General features: G+C 43.8%; 1 protein-coding gene across 1 annotated transcript; it reads right to left on the reverse strand.

The window, feature by feature from the left end:
• Positions 1 to 17550: 17550 nt before the first annotated feature.
• On the reverse strand, positions 17551 to 21076 carry PRLHR (prolactin releasing hormone receptor). The gene is given in 4 exon segments (XM_010201112.2): positions 17551 to 18636; positions 18639 to 18717; positions 18884 to 18915; positions 21065 to 21076. Coding segments are annotated over 4 exon segments (1209 nt in total).
• Between the last annotated feature and the right edge of the window lie 751 nt (positions 21077 to 21827).

The following is a 21827-nucleotide window of genomic DNA, read 5'->3' on the forward strand; positions in this document are numbered from 1 at the left end:
TTCACCAGGTCACTGATGAGCATCTGAGGCAACAGAGGGAATTAGAGGAATACAAAAGCAAAAATGTCTAACCCAGAAAATGTAGACTTGAGCCTCACAGTGTCTGGCCTCAGAGTGCTGAGTCTATATAAAATGATATATATAAATAATATAAATTTTGAGTTCTGGACAACAGGGAAAATCTAAGGTGAGAGGTTTTTTTGCTGTCAGAAATTAAAGGACGGTTGAATCTTTTTGTTTATGCTGTTTTCAAGTTCGTTCTTTCGTTGGCATCTCACTCAAGTCCCGCTGGCCATGGCCAGGAGGTGGCAGTGGAAGAGCACTCATTGCTCGGCTCTGCCGTCCCCGTTGACTTCAAGGGCAGAAGCAGCACCGGTTTACGAGACAAGCCAGCGCTGCAATCTGGAGTATTTTAAGAGGTATGTCTTATCTGTGATTCCTGAAATGCCAAAATGTGTGACCCCGCAGTTAAGAAGCTGGAAATGTGTAAGGAAACCCACTTGTTCACTTTAGGAGGAGAAAAGCTCTTCTCAAAATGTTTTTGCCAAACCCTGGATTTCCAGACAGCTGAAGCAATTTTGATTACTGAGATAAACACCAGGTCCCCTTCAAAAGCCTGAAAAGTAAGAAAAATTAACAGAATTTTCCCACCATTGTCAGTCAGTAGTTGTTAATGAGCCTGAGGCCCATTTTTACCAACCTTTCTTTTTGGGATAACCCAGAAAAGCCCTCCAGAGGGAAAGCAGATGCTGGATTTAGTCAGTGTTAATTGCCTTTCATTTTAGATATATTATCATGACTAATATGACGGCCCTGCAAGCTGCTGCATGCAGAGGGAGTTAGTAGAGTCTGTGTGCAATCCCTTAAAATGCAACCTGCCCCTTGCCCATTCATGTGTCTGTGTTGTGTTTGTGTTTCTGGTTTGTGTTTTGGCATCTACAGAAACAAGAGTTTTGAAATACTTGGTTTGAAAGAAGTAAGTTGTCTCTCTAGGAAGCCCTTACTGACATGCTGTAACTCATGTTAGTATTTTAGTAAAATCAGCTCAGCCTGAGGTCCCTGTGGCCTCTGGGAGGCCCATTCTTGCAATACCACTTGGGTTGTGTTCCACTGGCCCAGGAACAATCAATGGCCACTTCAGCACTGTAAGCCTGTAGGATAATAAACCAAGAATGGGGTAAAGAAACTCAAGTAAGTTGATGATTATATCTGAGGAATGATTGGTGTTCTCAGCTGTGAGGCTTGAGAGAGCAGGGATGGAGCTTTGTGTCTGCTGAAGCACTGGTGGAGTTTCTCATCTTCCACCAGTCCCTGGCAGGCAGAGTCAAAGGAGCTGAGTCCTTTCGGGACATTCTGATCAGTATATGTGAAATATGGGATTTTCTCTCTCTTTTCCTGTGTGCCCTTTCAATCCATGTACTGGGCTCCTTTCCCTTTTCACCTTCCATTTCAGAAGAGTGTCTTTCACAGCACTGTTGGGTGGCCAAGACCCAAAGGGCAGCTACAGGCACCACTGGGGACAGTGAATGTTTGTGTGCATTTGCCACGTCATGGCATGATGAATCAAACTGTGTACCATGCCTGGATTTCTCCCACAGCAAGGCTGTGAGTAAAAGCCAGCACCAGAGAGAAATGATCTTATGTGTCCTTTGCCATGTACAAAGGAAACATTAAAAATCCTCCCCATTTTATATTTTTTAAGAATATTTGTGTTTGCTTTCCTTTTCCTTCCAGAATTGCTCAAATGGAAGGTTGTTTCTAACAATACTCTAAAGAAAAAGCCAGGGAAGGATTGCTGGGAAAATCCTACTTACTTGATTCAAATACTTTTTCCATTTCTTATTAAAGACATAGTAAAGAAGGAAAATAGTTTGAATGGGCAAATGAGTAGGGTGATGTAGGGCAGAATTCTGAATCAGGCTTCAGCTCTTCTCATTTTTCAGTACAGTGACACTGACACCTTCCCAGCACATTAGAATTAAAAGGAGAATTGGATGAGACAACCAGTGGTACAGAAGATTTGGAAGCATAAGGAAAACTCACAAGTTCTTCATTCACATTGAACACAGAGAAGGTGCCCACAAAAAGTAATGACTAAGTGAGGCTATTGAGAGAAGCATCAAAGAACAGCATGAGTTTGCAGAGAGAAAATGTTTAAAGTGGAGGTACAGAACAGGATTTTACAAGTGACATCAGGAGTAGCAAGAAACAATTCTGACTATACATTGGGAAACAGAGAGAGAGAGACCAAGCAAATTCTTGATTCACTAGCAAATGAAAAAGGAAAGTCATCAGCACAAAAATCGAACAAGACTGAAGTTCTCTGTGTCTTGTTTTACATTTCTGAGAGGAAAGCTCAAGTGCAAAGACTGGCAGCAGCAGCAGAGCAGTAGGATGTCTCCGTGGATGTGCACAAGGAGGCATCAGCACACTTAGAGAACGCTGAAGGTTTCATGCTGCCCAAGGCTGATAGATTTTGTTCCAGGATACTGCAAAGGAATATGGCAAAAGTAATGCTAGAATCACTTGGGGCTATCTTAGGGAGGTCATGGAGTGTAAATACACATCAGAAGGCTGGCAAATACGTTCAGTTTCTAAGAATGGAAGGAAGAGACTAATCAGGGATTTGTCTAACAGTGAGCTTACCTTCACATGCCAAAAAAGCCTTGGAAAGCACAAAATCTTTGTGAGCACAGGACAGAAAACCAGGAAAGGAGAAAGAGTCAAAATGGATAAGTGAACTGCAAACCCTCTCAGAGCAAACTTGTCTCTTTTTATGAATGGATTGCAGGTCCAGATAGAAAATTACAAACATCATCTAAAGTAACAGAATGGGCTTTGAGGCCTTCTCTAAAGACCTTCTCATTCAAAAGGTAGAAAAGTATGTTTTATATGAGACTCTGACAGGCCAAGCAGGAGGAATGAACGTGTTGAACTAATGAAAATGTAGCAGTTATCAGCGACTCATGGTCAAAACAAAAGTGTCTGATTTATGTGCTCCTCAGACACTGTCATGAAATTGGCTGTACCCAAGATGTTTTTATTAATGAGCTGGTAGATGCAACTGAGAGTTGCACTCTTAAAACTCTAGAAAACACTAAGGTAAGAGGAGACAGGGAGAGGACTGGAAACCAGTCAGCTAGGCAAGTTGGAATATTTACATGAAAACACTGGATGAAACCTTACAGGACCAAACAGAAGGATGTGCATTTGCCAGGAGTGATGAACGGCACAAATAAGAGAAGGAGAACAAATAGAAATTCCAGGGATCCAAGATTATAGAAAATCATGAGCAGAACATGAGCCAGTGCTTTCCTAAGGTGCTGCAAAATAAAGGTAATCGCCACTGCAACCCAGGATGCCGTTTTCTGCACAAAACTCACGATGTGTGCTTATAATGAAGGGGCATTTGTGCAGCACAACACTTAAACATACATTTGAGCCACTGTATGATGATCCATTTCCTAACATCCTGTACTCTCACAGAGCAATTAAACAAAATTGCTCATGTTCTATGAGAACAAACCTTGCTGGAAGGGACTGCAATAAAGAAAGGACCTGCCTCCACTAATGGTACTAACCCATTTCCACAAAGCTGAAATTGCTCAGTGACTACCCGTAATTAAAAAGCCTGACACATTTTAAAAGTCCTTTTCCTACAAATGGCCACTCTTGAATCTTCCCTCTGAGCTGCACACGAGGCCAGTGCAGTATTGATTGATTCAGCACTTTAGGAAACCTTGTAGCACAGGCACAAGAGCTTTCTGCTATAGCTTGTCAGAGGCAACCTTCACTAGCCAAAATTTCCCATTTGAATCATAATTCATGTCCTTCCTGCAGGAAATAGGAGGTCAGTCTAGGTACTCCACAAATTACTTGAGCTCTTGAATGTTTGTCTATGTGTTCCTGTCCTCAGGAGCCGTGGTAGATTAGCAACCAGACAGATGAAATGGTCACACTTATCTGCTGCATCCACTGAAGTTAAAAATGAAGCTCTTCTCCCAGGCTTGTAGGGCTCCTTTTTATCCCAACAGAAGCTGTGACCTTTATAAGAATAGATTCTAGGTTGCAGGCTATGTGTATAAACCCTTGTTTGTATGGTGTGATAAATCAAAGGCAGAAATAGCCTACAGGATTCCTTGCTACACTGCACACTGTGAACAATCATTTACTTTCCAGGGGACCATTAATTAGTATTGATCTGTCTTCTTGCTCAGACAATTCACGGGCATAAGGATGGGAGGCTCCGTGCCAGCTTGTGCAGCATCAGAAGCCTGTTCTCCTGCAGCTTTTTACACAAGTTGAAAAGAGTTGCAAACACAAGATGTGCCACACAGTCTGAAGTTCAGGTGATTTTCAAATTGGCCCTTTCAAGTGGCTAGTGAAAGAGGAAACAGATGACATAATATCAACAGGAGCAATAAACCCATTTGGAACAAAAAGGGAATGATGAGGGTGAAAAGTGAAGTCTGTGAAAAGACTCGTGTCCCAGCCCAGTATTCCAGAGTAAGACATCCCTAGGTACACAGGTGTAGGGTTGATACCTGGAAGTCAAAACTGTAACAGCTTGGATTCACAGGGATGAGCCATTAAAAAAAGGCCATCACAAAATCTGGATGTCACAACTCTCCCCACTCCCCAGGGGAAGGAAACCAGACAGGAACCTCTTGCTGTATTTTTATAAGCATTGCCTCAACAGCCCTGACTGAAAACTTTTCCTGCTTCCTGGAGAACTCCTCTAGTGCCATGCTAAGAGACTACAAAAGGTCGAGTATGTGTCTGGAATAACTGGTCTCACCTGGTGTCAAGCATGTGATCATGCTGGGAGGAGACATGGCATGACAGCCTCAGAGCAAGGCTGGTCTCCAGCAGCAGAGGCTCAGTCCTTGCTGACTGGCAATGGGTTGGTGAAGAAACTCATATCGTTCTTGGACAAAAAGGTACCACTAAGAACACAGCTCAGACCAAGCCAGAAGGCTCCAGTAATTAGCACAACAGACTATTTGGCATTTAATTGAGTCTGTGAGATTTCTGATTCCCCAGAGCATGAGAAGAGCTGTACAAACCCTGAGTGGGTGACCAGGGAAGTGAGCAGCACTCAAAGTGGAGATTTCTGGTGCTCACTACTCACTAGCTTTGCTGTTCACCAGCTATGTCTTACTGCAGCTTACCACCAAGGGATCATTGCTATTATATTTACTGTACTGGCTAAACCAGAAGCTAGCTCCTAGTGTTAGTGCTGGTGTTAAACTGAGCTCTTGCTTATTGCTGGCAAAGACTTTAGAGGAAAAGCCAGTTTTAAGTAGGAATGAGTCTAGCTCTGAACTGATTCATCCTCCTCCTTCCTCCAGACAGCCCCAGAATCAGCAAGCACCAAAAAGATGGGCTGTCAGTATCTTCTGCAAGATTGCAACTTCTGGCAATTAAACTGGGATTACAGAGTTTCTTAGAAAGAATACAAGAGCCCAGGGACAGCATTGGAGTACTCCAGTAGAAATAGGAGGTCTAAGATTAAGTGGAACCTCAATTCTTTCATGCCCCTCAAATGTTTTTAATAGGTTTTCATTCCTTTTCTTCAGTGTTTATTAACAGATTAGGAAGGCTTTTTTCCTACTGTTTTAACAGGCTTCTCTATCAATGTCAGTTATTCTAACCACTCTCTTGCATATGTGGGTTCTTCCTGACTTCATGTAATAGCATCTACTGATAATGCAACCTTGTAAAACTTCTAGCAATCTAGAACTATCTAGAAAACACTCTCATCTAACCCAGCTGGCAGCAATACTGCCAGTGTTTTGCATGGGGAGGGTGTCTCTGTATGCCCTAATTGAAAGCTCTGCCTGCTGGGCTCTGGCAGGTGCTTGAGGGCTAATTGACACCACATTCATCAGGAGGGCGAGTCCTCTTAGGAAATGGGATTTAAGATTTGCTGGGAGGTAAAGAGAGTCTGTTTCTCTAATGTGGAGATAATTGTGGAGAAAACAGCTGACTCTCAGGTCCTAGGGAGGCAAGAACTTTTGAAGATTCTTTGGTGAGTAGATACTGCCATTTTGTTAAATGTGTTAATGCTGAATGTGAAGGGCTGGTATTAGTTTCTTGTGAAGTGATGGTACTTGATATGCTGACTAGCTCTGATTTAGAGTTCTTGTTTCAGCTCTGGATTAGGATGGTAATTATTTATACTCACTTATGTTGTGTTTCATGGTTTATGCTTTATGGACTCCAATCCTTTATTTGCCATAACTATTAGGAGGAGATATCTCAGACTCTGAGCTCTCCTGTTTATTAGAACCTGAATGATGTGTGTGGAGGGGGTGTATTGCTGCATCCTGACAGTTTCTGATTATACATAGCAAAGAACACAGGCATTTGAGGAATATTGTATTACAAGGAACTAACAGGTTAAAAGGAATTGCCTTCTGCTAGTGTAGAGGAGGAAAAAGGAGAGGTAGGGACCCCTTGTAAAGCTCCTGTTGTCTTGAATCTGAAATCACAGCTGACATTGATGCAGGTGGGAGTAAGATTTTCAGGTACCTGGGAGCATCCCAATGGTGACTGTAGCTGGTGGCACTGTGTAATCACTGAGGAATAAATTGTACTTGTCTCTCTCCTGTTCAGACAGTTTGTCCAAATAAACTTCAGAGGAAGAAGGAGATATTTAAAACCAGACACATCCCAGTGCTCTGAATCACAGAGGCATTACAGGTTCCCTTCAGGCTTCTGTCTGCTTTTCAGAAGTGACACAGCTTTCAGCGACAGCTTATCCACACTGCTGCTTATTCTAAACTGAATGAAACTATTACTCTGGTGGGTTCTCAAATGGCTAATTAGCATTTATCAGGAAACATATGAGCAGGGTTGAGATCTGTGAATAATAGGTGTCTGTTGGATTCTTAGCTAGCAATAAAAGAAATTAGCACACTTCTGCATAGCTGAACTCTGGCATGTTTTGTTGGAGGTAATGTCTTCCTCGTTGCATTTCAGCAGTTACTGGAATGTGTCAGGGTGATTACAAGTGTCAGTATCCAGCTCACAAGGATAGAACATTTTCTAAGAGTATTGCTCTGCCTTGGAAACAGTGGTGCTGCCTACAACAAATGCAGAAAGTCCAGGTCACAAGAGTTGTGGCTTCACAGAAAACACCTCTGGCTATGCAAGGATTAGAGTACTTCAAAGCTTTCGATACTCCTCTGTCATTTCTCTCAGCATTAAAAGTGGTTAGTTACTGTTAAGTGGGGCATTAGTGAGAGTTTTTACTTACATGGCTTGCTGTTTTCTATCCTCTGGTTATGCTGTGAATGTTAAAAGAAAATCTTGTGGACAGATAACCCAAAGCTAATTTTGGAACTGCTATCTACAACAGATAATCATAGTGGTTTGGTTAAGTCTCTGGGCTCCATCAAAGAAGAAACAATACAGAGACACTTGTCTCTACTCAAAGGTTAGACTTCCTCCAATAAAAGCTGAAGTCAAACTGCAGAACCAAGTTTCAAATGTTTAGGGTAACCTGTAGGGTTTGGCTAATCTAACAACTGTTTTTAAATAGGTGGATTGGGAAATTTAGTGCAGCTCTACATCACTTTCATCCATCTCCTCCACCCTCAGTGTTTGAATCTGAATAGCTTTAGAAAGCTGTGCTGACACTCATTATTTAATCTGTTGACGTAAATATTAAGACAATTCTTGTACTTATCTGACCTTCCCTCAACCCACCTTCCACCTCTGTTTTCAAATAGCTCATGTTAGCACTGGATGTAAAAGCACTTGCCTAATTATCTCTATTTGCAGCATAGCTGGCACTGTAAATTAGTCTGTGTTTGCTGAACACCACATTGCAGATTCAGCTCATCCAGCTAATTCATTCTAGCAGTAAAAATCCTGTGCATTTTCCTCTTTCCCTCAAATCTCCTGTGCTTTTCTGATCACTTAAGCAAACCCATAATGGTTGTAGGCAGCTACCAAATACTTCACTTGCATCTACCTTCTGCAGTGGTGGGCAGACTTTTAAACACTTTCTACCCCTTTTAGAAGACCCAATATCCAGGAATCAAAGGCATTTTAAGAATTACCATTTTTATGTTAATCCATTTCTTTAACATGCTGAGGATTTGGGTGTTTTAGAGAACAGGTTTGTGGGGTTTTAACTTGATAATAAATTTCACATGAATAGAAAGAAATAATGAAGCCAGAGCTCTTGGCTACTTACCACTTCTGTTTAAATCCTTGGAATGCAGATCTGGAATAACCTCCCAAGTCAGATTTAAACTTTATAAGACTGGGTGAACACAAGGGAGCTTTGACAGCATCCCAGACAGATTGCTTGTGCAATGGCAAAAGGTTTTACCCAAAATGTTGAATGCTAATATGGAGAACAAATTGTTCTCTGAGCTGAACTGCCACCACTGAGAATCCAAAGGGAAGATGTCATTTACACCCTGCATCTCTGAGCTTGGCTATCTCATTCTGGGGCTGAAGGGAGATATCTCTGCATGAATATTAGCAGCCTGAAATTCAAGCATTTTTTTCCTTGAAGTGTGTGGGAGGAAGAGGTAAATGTACTCAGTAAATGATTGAAAGACAACTTTTCAAGGCACAGTTGCCTTTATGCAAGAATTTAATGGCTTCAGGGTGCAGGCAGTCTGGATTTTAATCCCTGCTTCTAAAGTTTGACCTGTTTTATGTCCTCACCTTGTCCCTAGACAGCAGCACATAGCTGGATGGTGCCATTTTCAACTGTTTCATGGGAGAACGTTACTTCTTCATTCATTCATAGGAAGAACTATGAAAGTATGCAGATCTTGCCAGACCCTGTATACAAATTTTTGAGGGTGAAAAGTGTTTGGAGCAGTGTCTTTCACAATGCCTCAAAAAATAGTTTTTAAAACCCCCATCTTCTTGTAACTAAAGCAAAACACAGCCCTTAAAAATCTTCCCTGCACTTCCTTGGCACTGCTGCTGGAACTTTGTTTGGCCAGTGATGATTTGCATCTCATCTGTCCTCAGTTCAGGGCAATTTCCCATGAGGAGGTACTATCAAAACAATTTAGAATTAACTGTGACAACTGACAATTGCATGAGTGGTACAACAGGCTTTTACAAATAAACATACAACAGACATGAAGACGTGTTTTAATGAAGAAGTGATTCGCAACGATACTGTTGTTGACTTGTTGGGATTAAACAGGTCTGCCATATGCTGTGTCTAGTGCTTCAGATGGCTTCACATCTAGTTTGGGGTATTTTTTCTTAAGTTATGCATATTAGCAACAGATGCTGAATCTTAAAAGGAGCCAATAATTGAGGGAAAAATCATTTAAAAGCAGAGTGTCTTCTTAATGATGCAAAATATTTTGCATCTATTGACTCAAAGTAATTTTGAATCAGTGCTGGAGCTCATAGCTAACTCTTACACATGTCTGGGTTGTTTTCATCTTGCTTCCTCCAGACTTGCATCCAGTTGCTGAGGAGTGGGTTGGCTGAACACTTCCCTCAAAGCCCCATCCCCAACCTTTCAATTACCTTTATAAAGAAACACTTTCACAAATGTATCTGCCCTCAACCCATCTCGGGGCCATGTGCTAATGGCTCTGCATTTGTGCAGCTAGCACTAATGGTTCATGCATTCACCTGCATTGCCCTTGTTCAAGCTCATTATGTATGGCAGAGGGAGGGGAGGAAAGAGACAACACCACCAGTACACTGAGCTGGCACACTACAAGTGAGGGATCACACTCACAAGAGGACTTGATTCTTACATTCATGCAGAAACACAGTGCCTGGGTGGTTGTTGATTTAGCCTTTGGATAGTTTTTGTTTGCTTGAAGACCAGAAACTCTTTTTCTTGCTTTCTTGTCTTGCCTCTGTGAGCCCAAGACAGGCTTGCTTTGCAGTACAGTGTATTGCTTCTCCTCCCCACTCCCAAATGCAGCTCTTGGCACAAACCTGAGCTGTGACTGATGGCAACCTGTGACAGTGTGTCACAGCTGCTGTGTTGTTTGGCTGTCATGTTTTCACCAGAGCATTGGCCTGTCTTGTCTGGGTGTGATGAGGCAGCTGAACACAGCTCCCTGGGGCTGAGAAACCATAGGCAGAGCAATGATACCATGTGCTACCCAGTCCCACAGGAGCACCAGCCACCTCCAGCTGAGCACGTCACAGAGTCCTAGAATGGTGGCAGTTGGAAGGAACCTCCATCCAGGAAGCTCATCCAGTCCAACCCACTGCTAAAGCAGGTTCCCCTGTATTGGGGAGGCACAGGAACATGTCCAGATGGGTTTGGAAACCTCTAGAGAAGGAGCCTCCACACCCTCCCTGGGCAGCCTGGGCCAGGGCTCCCTCACTCTCACAGCAGAGAAGTTTCTCCTCACATTCAAGTGAAACTTCCTGTGTTCCAGCTTTTGCCTGTGACCCCTTGTCTTGTCACAGAAAGAAATGTTGCCCTTTCCTCTTGACAGCTGCACTTTGGGTGTTTATAAGTGTTGATAGGTCTCAGTCTTTTCTCCTTCAGGCAAAACAGCCCCAGGTCTCAGTCTTTCCTCATCAGAGAGATGTTTCAGTCCCCTCAGCATCTTGATAGCCCTGTCCTGGACTCTCTCCGAAGGTTCTCCATCCCTCTTGATCTGGGGAGCCCAGAACCGAGCACCAGATGAGGCCTCACCGGGGCAGAGCAGAGGGAGAGGATAACCTGTTGCCCACACTCTTCTTGATGGCCATCATCAATTTGGTGGTAGTATTTCTGGGAGGATCCTGAGCTGTGTAGGAGCAATCTTCAGAACCATACACATCACCAGGCTCTCACACATCACAGCACTAAGCCCCCTCCTGCTGCTGTGAGCCACAGACTCTCTTTCCTGCACGTTATCTGGGCACCAAGGACTGTGCTCAGCAGGAGAGGCAGATCTCATTGTGACACTGGAAAGCAGCAAGCTTCTGCCTGCAGCCCTCCTTGCTGCTGCTGAAACATCTCCAGCCCCAAATGGAAATGGAGGAACTGTAGGAAATGTAGATAGAGGGATTAAAGCCATCATCTCCTTTTGCATGTTTCCTGCAGAGAAAAAAAAACCCACAAGAAAATGACAATGTAATGGTGGTGATTAACATAAGATGCAGAGTATGGAGAGCCCTGTCAGTTGCAAACAGAGAGCAGTGATCCCAAATTGATTTCCAGCAGGCTGGAGATACAAAGCAGGGAGCTCCTGAGTGTGTGTTTTATTATTTATATCAATTACTGGCTTCATTAGTTTAGTTTGACAAAGCTGGCTGTAGCAAGGGAAAGTAAACAACAACAGGCAAGAAAATCCTATCAGCTTATTGCCAATGAGTAGATTTTTAGATCCCAGGGGACAGGACTCCCAATGGGAACTGAGCTTTGTGCCCTTGACCTCTCACTTTTTGCCCTGTAGGCCACCTCTTTAACTAGGTCTGAACCATTTACACCATCTCCTGTGTAATCCTGGGTGGATCCCTTAGGATCCAGTACTTAGACATCTTCTCCTTCCCTGGGGAGCACCAATAAAATACTGTTATTCTTCTTAGGATAGCTGCTAGGGTTTCAACAGCCTTGAGGCTCCTGCTTCTGCTGACACAACCATCAATGGTCTTGAAAGTCTAGGGGAGGGCTGGGAGAGCAGGGATCAGAGAAACATGTACAGAATTTGATTAGGCTGGGGAAGGCCTGCCCTTACCTGGTAATAGCAACACATAAGAATGTACTGGAAACCTGCTTTTGAACCAGGGATCATGGTAATGATTTGTAAAGGAAAGGTCCCATTGATATGCACAGGGTACCTTTGATGCAACTGCAGTTGCTCTCTGGGACTTGGAGTAAAGCAAACTCTTGTTGATGTGGAGGGAAATCAGGTACAAAGGACCAGAAGTAGCAATGTGTTTGACCCAGAATGAGGTCACTGAGGGTGAGGAGTCAGATTTACTCAATGCAACCACAAAAGCCAGAGCTCCAAGCAGCAGGCAGGCCAGGTTTGCTCCTGCCAGCTGCAGGTCAGGTGCAGAGGCTGTGTGTCAGGTATGATTGGTTGTTTCTGCTTAGAGAAAAAAAGCTTGAGAGAGGAGATGATCCTCACTTTAGAAAGCCTCCTGGATTTCTGTATGCTTGCTATGAGGCAGAAATGTTTGCTTTGACACTTGAACAGCATTTTCTCCAGAGGAAGCAGGAGGAAAGCAATTATTCTTTTCCTGAGAAAAGACAATGATAATGGGCAGGGAGAGAGGAGGGCTGGAGGTGGAAACTTGTGTTCTATTTCTTCATGGAGAAGTGGCAAAGGCAGCAGTGGTTTTACTGCCAGCACATTGTTTCTCTCTCTCTCTGTGCTCTTCTCATCTGGTGGGCAAACTGATGGATGTATGATACAGTTCCATCCAACTTCACCTTTTTTTCCCCTCCCCCCAGCTGCAGGTGTACCATTTTCAGCTTATAACCTTGCATAGTCTTAGCCATCTAATTATAACTCACCATTGACACCTCAACAAGCAATATTTGCTCAATTAAAACTGCACAGAGCATCTGTTGTTCAGCTGGTATGAAAAACTACCAGCTTGTCCCAGCCTATCCATCAGCTGAGAAGCACTCGTCATGCTCCTGTGAGCAGTGACCTTATGGCAGGAGTTGCTTTTGTCCATCCCAGATAAACCACCATCCCCCAAATATGACACACAGAAAGCCCTCAGCTTTCTTCATCCAAGCACAGGCAAATTTATTTAAAGCAATGCATTGCACAAACAAGTCTTTGGTGACTGCTCTGAGCTGCCATTCTCAAGGTGAGGGAGAGAACAACCCAACCTGACCCTAACCGAGGTTTCATTAACTCTTGTTTTTCACTGATTGCCTGATTTCAGCTTTAGTGACCTCTGTTCACTATCTCATCTGTTTTGTTGTTGTTTTTTAATTCCTAATCAAATAGTGATTCAATTTTTTAAGTGTTTCATAAGCTGCTCAGGGAGGGTGTGGAGGCTCCTTCTTTGGAGGTCTTCAAGACCTTCCTGGACATGTTCCTATGCGACCTGATCTAGGTGACCCTGCTTCTGCAGGGGAGTTGGACTAGATGATGTCTAAAGCTCCCTTCCAACCCTACCATACTGTGATTCTATGATAAATACATTGTCTGTTAATACCAATCCCACATTTGACCTCAGGGAGTAGCTTGTATTCGATGAAGGATTTCTGCATCTCTAAGCATTGGAAATACAGTGTATTTGCTAGAACAATGCTCTGTGAGCAGAATAGCTTCAAATTGTGAACCTGTGATTCCTGCTATCTATATCTGTGCTCTTCACTGTAAGGGAAGACATCTCCCTCTCCTCATCAACTATATCTCTGTTAATCTCCAGGTTTAAGATAACGCACAGCCTTCAGAGCTGTAGAGGCTTGGCCTCACTGAAGCCTCCCAGGTGATTTTTACATGAAGTGTGATCCTAAGTGGGCCCTGTATTTCCAAAGCCTGACTTGCTGTGCTGTGATAACCCATTTGCTGGCTAATGCATTTGAAATCCATTAGAAAACACCACCACAGAGCATATGTACAAACTCCACAGCACATCTAGGAGTGTTTACCAGAGATTGTCCTTTAGGAACAGTCTGAGGAGCCATCGTAAACAGATTGTGTTTGCTGCTGTGAGATACAGAACACCTGGGTTTCTACCTGCTAGAAATCCCTTGGTGCATATAAACAACTGGAATGAAGCTTCAGTAGACAAGGAGCATGTAACATTCTGCCATCCCTCAGCTCAGACAAAAACCCTGCTCTATCCCTGGTCTTATAAGAATCACAGGGTTGGAAGGGACCTTGAAAGCTCATCCAGTCCAACCCCCCTGCCAGAGCAGAACCTCCTAGAGTAGGTCACACAGGAACTCATCCAGGAAAGATAAGAAGTTCCCAAGGTTTTGAAGCAGACTACTTTGTAAAATCAAAGCATGCAATGATTTGTTAAATAACAATTAAAATGATGCCACCACAAATGCAGCAGTGATGAGCCCCAGTTCCTCAGGGACCCGTGGCTGTTCCCTGGAGAGGGGTGAGGATGAGCAAATGCTCTTCACATGACAGCTTTTAATGTAATTATTTGCATAACTGGATTAAAGAAACACACCAACTCGCCTCTAAATATTGTTTATTATTCTGGCTAGCAGAGAAAACAGGGAACACTTTTGGTAGGGATTCTTGGGTCTTGATTCAGAAGTGGAGCTGAGCGAATCCCTCTGTCCCCAGCTGCCTGCAGGACCCCCAGCTCAACTGCTTGGATCCAGACCTCCTTTGAGCAGTATACAGGGAGAACCTGGAAAAAATGGCCTTGCTTGGCCACTGAGATGGGTCAAGGTGTCTGCTGAGGACAGAGAAGAGTTTCAGGAGCCCCCAGTGAGGAACACAGATCGTTTCAGGGTGCACCTCCAAACTTAGTCCCAGGAAAGGCCTTGAAGCAAGGGGCAGGCTCTGAGCTTTCTGCTGCAAATGCACATCGTGAGAGGTTCAAGACATATATAGGTTAAATCAGTGTTTACTGAGGGTGCCTACTGTGCTGGGCACTCCTGATGACCTCCTTGGGGGACAGACCTTGGCATTGCTCTAATGGCTGCTCCAGAGGCTGCTAGAAATGAGCAGCTCCAGGTGCATTCATCACTGTGGGAACAATGTATGCACTAAACAGCCTTTCATTTCTGTCTCAAGGGGGAAAAAAAGTAGAGAAATCCTTCTTGTTTGCTTCATGCAGCTCTCTGCAGCAGCCATTAATAAGCCAAACCGCAGTGCTGGCAAGTGAGGGTAAAAACATGATGTGTAAGAAGAAAATGATCCCAGGCCTGCTGTGTTAACAAGTCTTCCCAGTTCCTCCACTGGGCTCTGGCTCACTCTGGATTACAGTGCTGTCTGTGCTTAGTTGGTGAGGTTGCAAACATTATGGGGCCATCTCAATGCTAATTAACTTTTAGAAACCCGACAAATGAACAGCTTGAAGTAACATCATTCCATAGAAGAAAGAGCTCTAAAGAATCAGGGTTTTGTTGGTATTTAAAGCTGCTTTTTGCAGTGCTGTTTTAGTGCTCTCTTGGTGTCCTACTCTCTCCTCTCTTCAAAACAGCCCTGAAACAAAAGCTTGGACAATTTGCTTGGTTTGTTTGGAAGGGTTCTTCTCCACCTTTTCAAAACCCCCAGTTGTTCCAGCATCTTGCTACACTGAGCTTGAAGGAAAAACAGTTTCTTAAAAACTCAGCGAAAGCAAAACATGCTTTAATGAGCCATTCAAATCTTTAAACCCAAGCAAGAAAGGCAGACACACTTAATCACAGAGTGAACACAAGTAATGCCCACTTTAAAAGGACCTCCTTGAGTCGGTGTCTCTGTAATCAGCTTCTAATACCCAGATCCTCATCACCAGCAGGAGAACAGCTTGAAATTCTAAGGATATTTGTGAAAAGGAACTTCAAATGTTTTTCCAGTGCTTTTCTCAGTGTGTGCATATGCAGCTGTGTATTTGGTTTTTAACCAGATTAAGCTTACTGAATGCTGATGAGGAAAATGATATCAATAGTTTCACAGTAGGAGCACATTTACAAACTAGAGAAACCATCCTTTCTTTCTTCCCCCTCCCCTTCTGTCTGTTTGCATTGCCTCACGGTGCATGTGTTTCTGGCCATTGTGTAGATGCTCTCGATGATCATGGCAAAAACTGATGTTTTTTCCCATCTGATCTCAGCTCAGGACCAGACAGTTTCTCATGTCATCTCATATTCTGGCTGAGCAGGCTGGTAGAAACCTCTTCCATCTGATTTCAGAGGTTTTTCCTTTGCTTATCTAGTGTCTCAGATATTTTTGTTCCGGGCAGAGGAGGGATGAAACTAGAAACTGTTGGGTTGATTATAGCTTCCAGCTCACTCATCTGATTGAAAGGTGAATTTCAAAGGAAGTTGTTTCATCCCAAAACACTCCTTCAAAAGAGAGCACTTGACACTCTGCTCCATTTGACAGGTCTGTCTTTGACTGCTCATGCAATACTCATACAAGGCTCATTGTCAATAGCCCCTTCAACTGCTGTTCCTTAACAGGCACCTCCAGAAGTGCTTCTGAAGACAGTATCAAAAAACCTCTGTCTCTGAGGATCAAAGCTGATGACATCATTGCCACACATCAAAATCAGTACCTCGAGGAATGAGCTGGAAGCATCTTAGCCTGGCCAAGGCTATGCTGATGTCCACTCCTCTGGCTGGGAATGCAGCCACCTTGCAGGAAGGTCAGTAAATTGGGGTTATGAGAGACAATGGCATACATGGAACACAGTTCAATGTCAGTAAAGTGATGATATGTCTTAACATGCTCCTGTGTGGATGTGTTTCCACCACACATTATGTTTCCATTCTCTCTAGCTTTGGTAGATGGTCTCTAGAGCTCCCTTCCACTCCCTGTCATTCTGGGATTCTGTGATCAAACCCAGCAGGCTGCAGTTGCACCTCACAGAAAACACATCATTCTAGCTCCATTTCCCTTCTTGCAATTCTGCATCTCACTTTCTTCCATGCTGTGCTGCAGGTTCATGAGACACTGGAGGCTGGGGAGGATGCTGGATTCAAAAAGCCTATAGCATAAGTTGCTGCCCAATGCAGCTGGCTGTGGCAGGCAGCTGAGCAGCCCTACTGCAAAGGCTGCTATTCCTTCAGCTCAACCAGTAGCAGGTTAAAAACACCAGTAGCAGGTTAAAAACAGCAATGAGGGAGGAAACCATGCATGAAAGGCAGAACACATCCCATCAGAGGGCCACGGGTGTGCAGATAAGCCTGCTGTCTTGTATAGAGGTGCTTGGGGTGTGGGTGAGCCAATGCCATCGCCCCACACACCAGTCACAACCTCAGGAGTGGGCAGCCCCCTGCACACTGCTGCTGCCAGCACAACCCAGCTGGCAGACAGAGGCTGTGTTTCATATCTGCCTGAAACACCAGCACAGAGCACGTGTACAAACTCCATAGCATGGCTAGGAGTGTATCCAGGCACTGTCCTTTAGGAGCAGTCTGAGGGCAGCTCCTACCAACCTGAGACAGCTGCTCAGGAAGGACATTTCAAGAGCCTTAGGCTATTTCCAGCATCACCCTAACCCAAGAGAACTACATGAACAGTGTTAGTCCTCTACCTTTGAGTCCTCTCTTGTGCTGAGAACTAGGCTCTGGGTAGAGAGGCAGATTTGATTTTTACCCAATCCAAGTCACTTCCTCACTGAGATATTTAGGTCTCATATTCATCCTTGCTTCTCCCTGTCCCCAAATCCTGTGTCTGTGCTGTCAGCAATATCCTAAACAGACAGGAGGGGTCCCTGTGGTTTAGGTAAGGGTATCTTATTGTGCTAACATCTCCTTGGCCTCTAACTCCTGTCAAAGAGGTCAAGATGTTTCTGGGACTTGATGTCTGCTTGTCCTGCAGGAGCAGAGGTGCTGGGGAAGGCTTGTGTTGTTCTCATTGAGCCCTGAGGACAAATGTCAGGGATCAGGAGTAATTAAGAGTGTAAAAGACTTACAGCGTCAGCATCCGAAGGAAGAGCGCTCCCACCAGCCCTCTTTTACAGCACCACACTGGCCATAATGCAATTTGTAGTGGGTCCAATTTTCTTCTTTCTCCAGGAAAACATCTTTTTCAGCTCCCCCCTGAAGCTGTCGTGGAGCCAGGCGTAGAGGAAGGCATTGGTACAAGCAGACATCATGGCAAACCAGTGGCACAGCAGCTGGATGAAGTTGAAGTACTGCTTGTCAATCAAACTGATGTCTATGTCCTTTATCATGTTGAAGATGTGCAGAGGCAGCCAACAGACTCCAAAGGCTACCACCACCAAGACCAGCAAGCGAAAAGTCTTTCTCCTCCTCGCTCGGTCCCACTCGGCTTGGCCCTGGGTGACGTTGCCCGGGACCACACGGTTTTTCAGCTTGACTGAGATTCTCAGGTAGGACAGGGAGATGACAGCCAAAGGCAGCACGTAGGTGATGATGAGAGTGCTGTAGGCGTAAGCTAAGCGATCTCTTTTCATGTGGAACCAAAACTCCTCACAGATGGAGAAGTCCAGTTCTGGGAACTCTGCGTGGTACGTGTGGACCAAGGCTGGAGCAGCCAAGGTGCAACTCAGCAGCCAAATAGCAGCCAGGATATATGCACAAACAGGGATGGTGAGCCTCCTGCGGAAGGGATACACCATGGCACAATACCTATCCACAGCTATGACAGTCAAGGTGAAGACAGACACAAACACAGTGACGGGTTGCATCAGGAAAACAAAGTAGCACATAAACCGCCCGTACACCCATCCTCTGGGCTCAAAGGCATAAGCCAGCGTCAGGGGCACGCAGGTTGCACACATGAGCATGTCTGAGAAAGCCAGGTTGCCTACCAGAAAGTTGGTGACATTGTGCATTTTTTTGGTCTTGCAGATGACATAAATGAGGAGGTAATTCCCAATGACACCGATAAACACCACCAGCGAGTAGCAAGGGATGATGAGAGGCTTGAAGGACTGAACAAACTGGAGACCTGAGAATAAATTGCTGGCGTTGCTGTGAATCACAGAGAGGAAGCTTTGGGAGGTTAAATTGTCAGAATTCATCATCTCCCTCCTTCTGTCGTTTGCAGTCAGCTGGGTGAAGTAGTTGCCGCCGCACTACTCCTGTGCTTGATCGGCACGGGTAATGAATGGCTTGCTGCCTGGCCAGAGGTTACCACATGGATAGTAAACAAGCATCTGTAAAAGCAAAAGGTGAAGTTGTAATCCTCGAGAGGCAGCTTTCAGCAGTTCCTAAGGAAAATCAAACAAGACCGATTTCCATTAAAGCCCTCCTGTATTTACTGTGAAATCTGGGCTGGGAGAGCATGCCACTTAATAAACATTTAATGCAGCGAGTACTTACTGCTGGGGTTTCTTAAGCTCATATGATTTTTCCTGTGGATGCCAAGAAGTGCCCTAGATGTCTGTCTTCTGCAAATCCAGGAGCATGTGTGAATGCATGCCAGAGAGAGAGAGAGAAAACATACGAGTGAGAAAGGAGGGTGAAGCTAAGTGGAGATCAGTGTTTTTAAACAGTCTTCACTCCTAGGTCACGAGAGATTTGTCTCTAAGCTTTCAGCCCTATTGGCTGCCCTGGGTATTACGTTGCTCTTTGCGTGTTTCTTGTTGATAGTAATTAGTTCTTGAATATCCTTTTAAAAATTCCTCTTTTCCTTCCAGTACATCTATAATTGCCCCTCACAGCTAAAAATCAGTTTCTATTCATTAACACTAGCCTGCACGGTATCTAATCCACGATTCACTTTGCCACAGTCCTCAGAGTGCCCAGAAAAGCTACCTGTGAATTTGCTGCTATAATGTGGCTGTAAAAGAGGATGTCAATGACACGCTGGAGCCAGATAAATGTCTGTGCCACTAGAGGGACTCAGCTACGTACCTGGTGAATGAAGTTAGGTTGAGAAACCTGCAATTAGCTGTGGCACAAAGGCTCTTGTACTTGAGTTTATTTTCTAAGAGTACTACAATGTCTACTCACCCACTGTATTTTCGGTGGGGTTTCCTCATCTTTAAAAGTAAACACATGTGAGTATCCCAAAGGGAGATGCTTGGCTTTCAAATGTAAAGGTTCCCCTGCAGTGAACTTTAACAAACTGTTTCTAATATTGCAGCTGCCCTAAAATATTTGGAGTGTTTCTTCATTCCTGCAGTAGGTTTGCAGTCATTTAACCTTTTCTGTACCAGACAGCATGGGCTAACCTGTCTGTAAAACTGTATATACTTGTATTGTGTGGTTCAAACATTAGAAAGTAAAACATCAAGATAATTGCTTAGAGAACGCACAGTTCAGCAGGCATCCCCATCCAGCTCTAATTCTCTCTTACCTCTCCTCCATTTCTGCATCTGCTGGGACCACCAGTACCTCAGCTGGTGAAAAGAACTGAAACTCCCCTGCATCTGCTTACACCAGCTAGGGAAACAAAACAATAGATGGAACAGTCTAACAACTTCTGAACACTTCAGAGAACATTGCTAGGTTTTGCAAGGCCCTCAGGAGATCTAGACACAATTCCAACAGACAGCTTGTGCCTTTACCTTTTAGACTACTCTAAAGAAATATTAACCCATTGTTTCCTAGGAGGCTGGCAACAGACCCACATCCTTCTTTTGGTTTGATGTCATTTCATCTGTATCACAATCCTTTCCTTAATCTTGAAACAGAAGCTGATCTTGTGTAGCCCTTGTTCAGACCAGAGCCATTCTCCCACAACTATTTATGATGAATGGACACTTCCAGCACAGCCCCAAGGGAGAATAAGCATGTAGCCCCATTGCTCAGGAGTGCCATCCTTCACTTCATGAGCACAGTAACCTACCCATGAATCATCCACAAAAATGGGGTATTACATTGCACTTCAGCCTCCAATCTCACCAATCTGAGCTAGATAGGACCCAGAGGACTACAATACCTACTTCTCTCTACATACCTAAATCCAGAATAAGGGAGCTGAAGGTAGAGCTTGCAAAAGGGCAGAGAAAGGGGGATTTCAACTGCTTTCACCACTCAGTGCAACAGTACTTTTTGGTGACAGGCAGCATGCTGCAAACCTGTGAGTGGAATTGTTTCACTTAATGTGGGAGAAAAGTATGGTCCAATTTAAACCCTACTGAAGTAGGATTCCAGTGGGCTTTGGATGTGGTCTCTAGTATAAGCTAAAAGCCACAGAAAAATGAAAGGGGAAGCATATGTAAATGACCTTCATACTGTCCAAATCCTACTGGAATTGCAAGGCTGATGCAAGGAAAGAAGCCTCACAATAGTATCAGTGCACACATAATACTTGAAAAATCACATTTTTAAGTAAGTGGTTTTTCTGTTTCATTCCCCAGACCTGCAGAACAGATTTAACAAATATCCTCATTATATTCTTATGAGAAAAGGTTTATCCTTTAAAAAGCAAACAAAAATATCATCTAAAGTAGTCTCAAGGTCACCTTAATGCTCAGGTCACAAAAGCCTGTAAGTAATCTTAGAGGTTCTTTCATTTCAAGCTGTACCAAGCAATTTTCCTACATTTTCTCTTACCTTTAAATGCATTTTCTTCACCTCTGAAGCCAATAGCCAGTACACCCTCTGTTTTAAGTCTCCCACCTTATCTCTGTTAGTGATTTTCTGTTTGTTTTGGCTTCAGGCAGAAAATTTCTTCAGTTCAACTGTCTCTACAGTCAAGACCTGGAAAGATAATATTTATTAGTGACTTAAATTAACAGGAAAAAAAGCATTTTACCCCAAAGAAATCCCTCATCCTCCTTCTAAAATTGCTAATATTAATCTTGTTTAGAATTTCTTCAGCTAGATGACAAAGTCCTTCCTGAACTAAGTCTATTTCACACAGAATTTTCTCATTAAAAGAGAAAAGGTCATAGAAATGGCATTACTGTCATATTAGAACTGTTTTGATGTCCCAAGTGTATAGGAGTATCACACACAGGGATGCTGATTAGTGTCTCATTGAACCCCCAGTCTTCCTCAAGCCAATGGAAAATGTTATACCTAGAGCCAGACCAGCACTTCACAGAAACATTCCACAGCTGAGCTTTCACAGTCTCTTGTGCTAACCTGCTCAACTCTGTACAGATGCTTTGAGTACAAACACTGGCAGGTGCTGTGTGACTTTCAGAAAGTGGTAAACTTCTTCAAGCACTAATGCTGTTCCTTAAGTGCTTGTCTAATCATCCCTGTAGTTCCTCACTAAAACAGTATGATCCAAGGAATGAGGTCTGATCCTAGCAGATATATTTGCAAAGCCCAACAGTACTTGTTAAACTAATAGGCCATCTCTTGTTAT

The sequence above is a fragment of the Colius striatus genome, chromosome 8 (assembly GCF_028858725.1).
Source record: "Colius striatus isolate bColStr4 chromosome 8, bColStr4.1.hap1, whole genome shotgun sequence".
In the NCBI taxonomy this organism is placed as follows: domain Eukaryota; kingdom Metazoa; phylum Chordata; class Aves; order Coliiformes; family Coliidae; genus Colius; species Colius striatus.